The sequence below is a fragment of the Corvus brachyrhynchos genome, unplaced genomic scaffold (assembly GCF_000691975.1).
Source record: "Corvus brachyrhynchos isolate BGI_N302 unplaced genomic scaffold, ASM69197v1 scaffold279, whole genome shotgun sequence".
Classification (NCBI taxonomy): domain Eukaryota; kingdom Metazoa; phylum Chordata; class Aves; order Passeriformes; family Corvidae; genus Corvus; species Corvus brachyrhynchos.
Genome location: NW_008246060.1, coordinates 653,256 through 662,742, shown reverse-complemented (window position 1 = coordinate 662,742; position 9,487 = coordinate 653,256). Strand labels below are relative to the sequence as shown.

Genomic DNA, 9,487 nt, shown 5'->3' with positions numbered 1-9,487 from the left:
GAAAATGCTGGAGAGAAAGAGTTCTTGGAAACAGTGAAAGAGCTTCGCAAATCTCAAGGACCTTTAGAAGTTGCTGAAGGTAAAAAGGATACTCTGCAGTCTTTTGGACATGGCTTATCTTATATGTTCTTTTCTCTGGACATTCTGATCTGTTACTGATATTATGTGTCATTGTTTAGTTGATGTAAATGTTTCTTCAAAGCTGTTGCTGATATGGGCAGCCTGCTGAGAGGGAAAAAAAGAAACAATAGGATACCTGTGTGCTGTGCACATTCCGTCTTTAGACTGATCAATTTGTCTTAGGCAATTTCTGTCCATGGGAGTCCAAAAATTAAGGAAATCTTGTGCCATCTTTCCTACCCTGATTGTACTGCAGCCTTAGTGAGAATCAGAAACAGTTCTCAGCCTAACATATGAGGCGTAAGAAAACTTAGTGATACTTTATAAATTATTCCTCTTTATGCATATTTGATTAACAGTATATAACCCAAATAATTACCTTACTCTGAGCACAAATGAAGATGTGATATGATCTGCAGAACTGGCATGCTTTTTGGAAGAGCAATTGCTCAGGCACTACAGCTACTTTATTAGGAGAGCTCCCTTCAAGGGTTAACACATTTGTAGCAGGGAATAGCTTGGGACCTGAGATTGTGCTTTCCTTTGTGGACAGATTAAACCAATTGAAGGTGTCTGGAAGACAGATGGAGAAAAGTTACAATATGCCTTATTTGGCTTAGTATCTCTATACCCAAGAAAATAAATGCTTTAAATAGTCTAGTTTTGGAAATTGCCTAATTGAGTTTTATAGTTTTATAACCTGAAATAATAGGGAAATTTTTACACAAGATAATCTGCTTCACTTTCATATCAAATCAAATTTATATGCCATAAAGTCAAAGTAAACTACTTTTCTCTGTCAACATCACTCCCCAACTAGAAGATAGACTCCTTTTATGCTATTAAGACAGCTGGTTAAAATTTAAGTAGCACAGATCTCCTCTGTGCCTGCAACAGAATTCCTCTGTGATGTCGAACAAGTGAATATATCCAGGTTTTTCATCCATGGGCTAATTCCTTCCTGCACAGCTAATTTCAGAGTTTTTAACCTGAGATTACCAAGGCCTAGACTTCCATTGGTGCTGATGGTGACAATTGCAACAAAAGCAAACTGATGCCATGCTGTGGACTCTGCAGGTCCTGGAAAATATTAGGCTTTCTGAAAAATTAATCTGAGATTCCTGATTGAGCATAACTGGTGGAGACAAATTTGATTTTCATGTCCTTGTCTGAAATTACCGAGCTCTGATGTGAGTCTAAATACTACTCCCCAACACTCTGGAACTGTAATGATGATGATGCAGGATATTTGTGAAAAGCACTCTGTGACAGCACTGCAGAAATGTCTGTGGGGATTACTGATACTGTGCTCAGGGTGAGGTTTTCGTACTTTGCATAAAACAAACCCAGAGGCTGTGCTGAATGAGAGAGCTAGAAACCATTATTGAGTAGCTGTGTGCTAACCAAATGAGCCCTGGGTTCTTTGGTCTCCAAAGGGATAATGATTGATCACAAAAGGAATGATGAGACAGGTTATGATTGCAAGCGAGCCATTGTGGTGTATTTTAATTCCAAATGTATTCCTTTGGAGAGGTAATGTAATTAACAAGGTACATTGGGTTGGGAGGTCATTGCAGGGTGGTTTCTGTTCCAAACTAATGTTATATTTTCATTTGTGTTAGCTGCACTTACTCAGTCTAGCGGCCTAGCAGCAAAGTTTGTCATCCACTGTCACATCCCACAGTGGGGATCAGACAAATGTGAAGAGCAGCTCGAGGAGACTGTCAAGAACTGCTTAACAGCTGCAGAAGACAAGAAGTTGAAGTCTGTGGCTTTCCCCCCGTTTCCCAGCGGCAGGTAGGACTCCCTGTGTTGGGTAGCAGAGGTGGAATTGGCTGTCAGAGCTGCTGCTGTGACAGGGAGGTGCCCCTTGCTCTGTGACTCTGCCTCTGCTGCTGCCATCTGACACTGTGCTGCTCCAGAGGAATCCAGCCTGAAGTGCAGTGTTTGCATGAAACTGCCAGAGAGCCTTTATAAAGAGAAATTAGCCAATCCACAGGAGAGTTGAGTGGGCTTGCTGTGTTGTCTACTGCTAGGCAGTCATTTTCATTCCTCTGCACCACCTTGGGTTTTGTGTCCCTTCATTTTGCTGTGGGGAGTCTTATTAAACCTGCATTTGTACTAATAAGATTATACCAGCATAATACTGAAGGCAGGTAACAGCGATGCCACCTGAGCTACATGGATGTGGGGTGTTCACTTAAGCCCTCCTGAGAATAGATATTTAAAAGACTTGTCACACAAAACTTTTCTTTCAGAAGAAAATCAGTGTTTCTCAAATGTAGTTCTGCTTTCAAAAGGGAAAATTATTAAACCAAGTGTGAAGCTACACATTTCTTTCTCCATAACTAGCAAGCAGAATGTGCTTGATTAAGAAACCTGAAATCTTTTTCTTTTTCTTTTTCTTTTTCTTTTTCTTTTTCTTTTCGATTTCTTTTTAAATCAACAGTTTGTTGGTCTCTGATGACAAGAAATCTTACACAAGCCCTGCTAACTGCAGAAGTTGTTATTTTGTGTTAGAGTTCACATGCTTATAAATAATTTGAAATGTATATACTGATTTTGGTAGTAGTGCCCAAAGAGTAGAGTACAGAGTACAGTCCAGTTGTGTTGGCCTGACAGTGAATAAAATGAAAGTAAAACTGCATTTGATCAGTGAAATCACCACATATCACTGAATACATGGGAGGTGAAAGTGCCATTTTTACACACTCTGCAAAGCAAAATAATATTTTTATGGGTCAGGACAAAAGAATAAATAGAGGGATAGTGCAATTTTTAGTCAATTTTTTAATATACAGATGTTTTTGTTTATGGTTTTCATTCAAAGCAAAATGTGATAAATTGTTTTAACAATCTTTAATATAAAGTGCAACTTTCAAGAATGAAATGTAGCTTTTAATGCCAATAGAAAAAGTTTCTAGACTTCATGTCTTCTAAGACCATAGAACTAGAATAATCCATTCTTGGACCATTAGTCTTAGTGCAGATTCTTCTGCTGCATTGTTCCATTTCACTCTCTGTTGCTCTTATAATTACTCCTCCTAACAGAAAAAGAGAGTAAGTCTTACCGGGTGCTGCTGGTTTACGCTTCATTTATCATAGGACCTCAAAATTTTCTGAAAAAATGCAGTTTTTCAAATAGGACTTCCTGGTTTTGCTCTCATTTTATGCTACCTACATGTCTGCACAGGAAACGCTGGGTTTGTGAGTAGATAAAGAACTATACTGTATCAGTTCTGTGAATTTTCATTTTCCTCTGAGCCATCTTAGGAATTATGTAACTAATGTAACATTGCAATAGATGGGATACCTCAGTTGTGCCAGATCTTTTTGATGGTTTACAATATAAATATGATTGTAGGTTAGAGAATATTACCATCAAGAGAAGTGAATGAATGCATCTTGACCTTAATTTGGCTTGGAGTTGTAATTTCAATTATTTTTACAGGAATCCCAAGCAAAGTATTTTAATGACAGAGTGAGCAAGTCAGCTAAGTAGGTAATGTTTTGGGTTTGGTTTTTTTTTCAGTTTTCAGCTAAAAAAATAATCATTCTTTGAAATTTTTAGCCTGCCCAGGATGGCATGGAAAAGTTTAATTCTAAGGGCAAGCATTAAAAAAAATGTTGTGTGGTCATAAGAAGTAGCAGCAGATGAAAACAGCAGCTATGCCAGCAAGGAAACTTAATTCAGCAGCAGGTGAATATTGCTATCAAAACCTTGGGGTTTGCCAAACTGCAACTGGCACTATCTTAGCAGCCTGTGGCTGGACTAGTTCTGGCTGGTTCCTCTCAGCATCGCTGCTCAACACTCACCTGCTGTCTTTTCTTCCCTGACCACACAGAAACTGCTTCCCAAAACAGACGGCAGCCCAGGTGACCCTCAGGGCTATTTCCACCCATTTCGACGGCACCAGCTCTTCGTCCTTGAAGAACATTTACTTTCTGCTCTTCGACAGTGAAAGCATTGGTATCTACGTGCAAGAAATGGCCAAGCTAGACACTAAGTAGCAATGGCAGCCAAATGAAACTTTATTTTTCAACAAACTTGAGTAGCATTAAAAGCATTAGAGGCGGGTTTTATTTTTTCAATGTGACGAGGAGGGGGTGTGGTAGTAGTGTGATGTGTTGTGACTTGATGGAGAGCTGTGATTAGAGGTGAGAGGGGTTTAGTCCAATTTCTTCATGCCATTTTTATCACCTTAAGCAATTGAGTTACCATCTGTCTTCAGGAGTTTAGTGTCCCTTGTTGCTTTAGTTTAGAAGTTTTTAAAGAATAACCTCATTTTAGATTTGTAGTGATGATTTCTTCACACACACACACACACATACCACTTTAAAGAAAGCTCTTATAAATGTTCTGCTCCCTTTTCCCCTCCCTTGAGGGTAGATGGTAAACTTCTGCCTTCAGCCCACAGAGAGGGGAAAAGGGCTTTAGAAGTAATGCATGAGGAGCTTCTGTTTTGCTTTTAACTCACAATAACCGCTGTAATTACTGAGAATATTTCATGGTGATTTTTGTTTGTTTTATAAGAAAAAAAGAAAAATATGTGTCAAGTGTGGTTATTATTATAAACCCTCATTTTGCTCTGGGAATTCCGCACCCTAAAAAGAAAAAAAAAAAGAAAAGAAAGGAAAAAAAAACGCAGCAGCATCTGTAAATAAGTGCTTGCTGTATCACAACCAACAGCTTTTCTGACTGAAGTTTAGTGCTATAAGTGACACAATTAAAGCTGCTGAGGAGATTTGAACACAAAGATGCATTATATTCTGTTGAATTCCAGGCTTACCATATCCCTTTCCAGGTTTTAGACAGGCATTACCCTGGCAGCACTGTAAGCCATTTGCCCTGCAAGCTGCAGAGCAGATGCCAGATCTGTAAGAAGCAGGTCCTTCTTAGAGGAGCAAGAATAGAGAAAGCCAGGAAAAAAAACCAAAACAACATTAACAAACAAACCACAGAGATTCTGAAAGCCACAGTGTTTATTGTTACAAATCAAGGTAAGCCAAACTTCTTGCTCAGAGCTCTCTCAGCGGGGGGAGTAAAAGAAACATTTCCTCTCTGTTTTTTATCATGGGAACTTCTGTGCAGTTCATTTGGGAAGTGCCTCCTTCCCCTTTACAGCAAGGCAGGCACCCCTTTTTTGTGGCACGGTGACGGGTGGCTTGAGGAGGTGCTGCAGAGGACAATATCAGTCAGTAGAAGCAATAGAAGTGTACCCTCACCCTCTTCCAGTTGCTGTACTCCTTGCTGGATTGTTACTGGTGCCCTCTTAAGAGGGCATTGTCTGTCCCATCGTCTTCCAGCTCTTGGAGATGAACAGATCCCGGCTCTTGGCAATGGTCACCAGGAGATGTCCCACATAGCAACCATTCACCTGGCCTACACCATCATTCCTGCCCATGGAAAGCAGGAAGGTTAGTGACCCTGCAAAGAAGATGTAGAGGTGTAAGTCAAGCAACTGTTGTCCAGCTCCCCTGCATCCACATGGAACAACTCTCAGCAGAGTTCTGGTAAGTGTTTACATCAGTGTTCATGAACAAGAAGACTCATTACCCAACTAGATTTTTGAGACCAGATTGTTCAGTTTGTGTTTGTTTTAGTGTAAGGGGAGAAAAAAGGAAATGGGAAGTCATCTTATTCCTGGGATTTAACTGGACAGTGAGCAATTTTAAGAAAAGAAAATAAGTTTGAGGAATAGCAGACTCCCACCAGTAGATCTATCAAGACATTAGTGAAGAAAGGACACATTGTGTGGTAGACTGACACAGTAATTAATATCTACACTGTGTCTTTTTCAAGGACTAAAATGAGGCCTGAGCTATAAGCTGACATAATCAACTCCAATTGTGAGTTCCTTCACAGTGCATTCAGTGAGTTCAGAGTCCCGTGCAAGTTAGACAGCTGTTCCTTGCAGAAAAGCAGCCCAACACCTAAGGCAAGGTGCTAGGAGCTGACCTTACCTGGCTTGTAGGTTTTAAGAGGCTTCTGTGTCAGGCTGTTGATGATATTTGTCACCACGATGTTGGCGTGGAGCCCAGCATGGTAGGCCATCTTGGGCTCTTTGAGATCTGCACAGTCGCCAATGGCATAGATGTTCTCATAGCCTTCCAGCTGGAGGTGCTTGTTAACTTTCAAAGCACCATTACTTGCCATTTTGTCACCTGTTTTGCCAAACAGCAGGTTTTTAGAAGCAGCTTTGTGTTGTTTGGTGTGGCCCAAGACCCCAAAATGCTGCTGATTTAATTGACACAAAGTGAGGGGTTGTTTTTCACCCTCTTTTCTATGTGTCAGCTTTTTGCCTTGCTGTAGTTAATCACTGCAGTCTCGTGCAATGCATCATCCTTTGATATTTCAGTAGAATCACCCCCGCAGGCTCTACACAGTTCATTCCCCACCTCACACCCCTCAAGCACCAGACACTGAAGAACTGTGCTGCTTCTCCCCACCCAGTGGTTTGGGTTTTTTCACTTACCAAATGCAGCAGCATATGCAGAAGAGTTAATCTTTATCCCAGTGCACAGCACCACCATGTCAACAACCACCTCAGTGCCCTTCTCTGTCCTTACTACCATGTCTTTCTGGAACTGGTTTGGTCTGAGGTTCTCCACGTCACTGACCTTTTCACCTGTTGCAACAGAGAGCCCTGGGTCACAAACCTTTGCTAGGCTGTGGTTTCCAGCTAACCCAGAGAAACAGGAATTCAAGGGAGCCATGTGTAACCAAAAAAGTCAGAGGACATTAGGAGATCCTTTGGCTAAAGGAAGAGCAGCTTGTAGGTCTTCAGAGGTATTGCTAAGGACGTACTTAACAGCAGCCGGACTCCTTTCCTGAGGAGAATCTCTTTCACCTCCTGACGGACACTGGCTAGCAGCTCCACATCAGCCAGTGCAGTTTTTGAGTGAATAAGGATGACCTGTTGGGGACAAAACAGCAAATGGGGGCACAGAAACAGAACAAGACACACTGCATGCAAGGTGGGAACAACTATAGCTGGCCTCTCTCCACCCTGATTGATGCCTGCAAGAACAAGCCAGGAAGGGGCACCTAGTACCACAGTCCTTGCTGTGGCTGGCTACAGGCTCAGTAACTGGATGTGCAGTCATCTCAGGTACCTCCAGCAGCACCATCACAGAACAGTCTCAGAAACCAGGATGAAGTTAATTGTGATGAAGATGCTCCTACCTCTTTGTCTGGGTACTCTGTTTTGATCTCGGCAGCCATCTCCACTCCAGCAGCACCACCTCCCACTACCAGAATGCGCTGAGATTTCTCAATCTTCAAGAGAAAATTTGTGTTACAAAGGAACTGCAAATTGCAGGAAGCCAGAATACCTTCAGTCACACCATAGACTGTTCTCACACACAGCACAAGCCCAACAGCAATAATCCTCTTAGTTCATTAAGAGGAAACAAGAAAGGAGTGCCCTTTGCATTCTTCCTGCCTACCCTGTAACACTGTTGAGTAATTTAGGTTTCCCCTTATGCTAGAGAAGCCATGATGAGCTCCTTGTCCTGGCTGCTCCCCCTGCACACCATGGTCTCTCATGGTCCCTTTCTCTTAGACACAGCTGGCTCCAGATAGCCACAGTGGTATCTGGGACAGGGAGGCTGAACAAAGGCAGCCAGCACCTCATAGGAGTTGATTCCTCACCTCTTTAACCATGTCTTCATAGGTCTGGATGGCACTTTCCATGTCAATGACTTGGTTGAACTTCCCAGGGAATGGCCCATCACTGCCTGTTGCAAGAATGAGATGGGAGTAGTGAAGCTCCTGGGAGGGGAGAAGGTAGAATGGGATATTAGACACTTTAAAACGGAGCCTAGAACACAGTGGTTGCCTCCTAGGTATTGGTCACTCATTTCCTCATCTCCATCCCTTGCTGGTAACCAGAAAAGTACTTGTCGCTATCAGGAAATGACTTTAGGAAGAGACCTGGTCCAAGTGACACCAAGTAATTGTTCCTCAAGGTCTGAGAGAAGCACCATTCAGGTGAGTTGAGAGCTTTAAAGAAGTTACCCTAAATTTACAGGGAATAACCTGATATTTATGCTGGACACTCACAGCTGGTTACAGAGACTAACTTCTCTTCCTTACCCTCTCCTGAAAAGAGATGAGATGCTCTGGCTGGGAAGAGGGATTGATGCTGCGCTTGATGCTGTGCTCTTGTTTCTTCCTGCAGTTAAATAAGGATCTGAGCTCTGGGGGTTAATAGTTGAGCTCTAAATCCAGGTCTGAGAATAAAAGCTCAGCTGAGCAGGAGATGGGGTTGGGTATTTACTGCACACCCACATCCCAGCACAGCTCTAGGCCACTTAGCTTGGCTGGAAGGGATGGTGCCATGCAGGGAAAGATGCCAAGTTCTTCAGGAGGATGGAACGCACCCTGCTGAAGGCTGACTCCCTGCACTAGCAGGTGATCCCATAAGGCAGCCAGGTCATTGCAACACCCACCTTGCCATCACTGAACAAGACTTGTTGCCTCCCAGGGTCTATGCCCACGACCTTGCCTTGTCGGAAGCTGTCCCCAAAGGTGACCGAGTAGGAGATGAAAGTCTTCTTGGCAAATCCTGTGGGAAGACGAGACAATGGGAGAGCTCTCCTTCTGTGGAGGCTAACAACTCCTTCTTCTCTAACCCCCACCATGTTGTCCTTGCTCAAACAAAAGCATGGCATGCATCTGGGACTGTGGGCTGGGCTTTTGCTGTGTGCTATCTCTGCCCAGCAAGGAGCTTCAGGACCTTTTTCCTCAGATCAGGTGACACCCTGGGCTAGGTGGCTTTGTCTCTGCTCCTCATATCTCCTGTACTGGTTTGCCCATAACTGTTTCTGTGGTCCTGGCAATTTCAGGCTGGGTGTCAGAGGCTTTTTTCATGTAATCTGCCTCTCAGACCAAACTTCTGCTATCCTTTTGATGCTTGTTCCCAGACTTGAATGTGATATTTTGCCCCTAAATTCCCCAGTGATTGGAGTAATGGGATTGGCCCAGCCTCCAACTGAGGGCCCAGACAGGCCTGAGGAGCTCTCTGACAGGGTTTTATCATCCCGGGCTTCACTGCTGAGCTGCTCCACATTTCAAGGGCCAGGTACAGAAAGTGATTGACTCACCCCTTCCAGCTGCTGTTACTTTTAGCTTAGTCACCTTCTAAAACCTTGAAATTTGTGATTGGAGTAATGGGATTGGCCCAGCCTCCAACTGAGGGCCCAGACAGGCCTGAGGAGCTCTCTGACAGGGTTTTATCATCCCGGGCTTCACTGCTGAGCTGCTCCACATTTCAAGGGCCAGGTACAGAAAGTGATTGACTCACCCCTTCCAGCTGCTGTTACTTTTAGCTTAGTCACCTTCTAAAACCTTGAAATTTAAAAA

General features: G+C 43.1%; 2 protein-coding genes across 4 annotated transcripts in view; one reads left to right on the top strand and one right to left on the bottom strand.

The window, feature by feature from the left end:
• LOC103623618 (core histone macro-H2A.2) overlaps positions 1-4,677 on the top strand; it is a 22,181-nt gene extending 17,504 nt beyond the window's left edge. For 2 of the 3 annotated variants that reach the window (XM_017746429.1, XM_017746428.1), the window contains exons 8-10: positions 7-79; positions 1,743-1,917; positions 3,966-4,677. In XM_017746429.1, coding sequence (XP_017601918.1) covers positions 7-79; positions 1,743-1,917; positions 3,966-4,131 — 414 coding nt within the window. In that variant the 3' untranslated portion in view covers positions 4,132-4,677. The remainder of the gene's footprint in view (positions 1-6; positions 80-1,742; positions 1,918-3,965) is intronic. The other variant, XM_017746430.1, reaches the window with a different exon arrangement.
• Positions 4,678-5,085: 408 nt separating this feature from the next.
• AIFM2 (apoptosis inducing factor, mitochondria associated 2) overlaps positions 5,086-9,487 on the bottom strand; it is a gene marked incomplete at its 5' end in the record, with an annotated part of 4,720 nt that continues 318 nt past the window's right edge. Inside the window, 7 exons of the mRNA XM_017746181.1 lie at positions 5,086-5,548; positions 6,085-6,285; positions 6,597-6,749; positions 6,929-7,037; positions 7,307-7,399; positions 7,775-7,894; positions 8,575-8,690. Coding sequence (XP_017601670.1) covers positions 5,394-5,548; positions 6,085-6,285; positions 6,597-6,749; positions 6,929-7,037; positions 7,307-7,399; positions 7,775-7,894; positions 8,575-8,690 — 947 coding nt within the window. The remainder of the gene's footprint in view (positions 5,549-6,084; positions 6,286-6,596; positions 6,750-6,928; positions 7,038-7,306; positions 7,400-7,774; positions 7,895-8,574; positions 8,691-9,487) is intronic.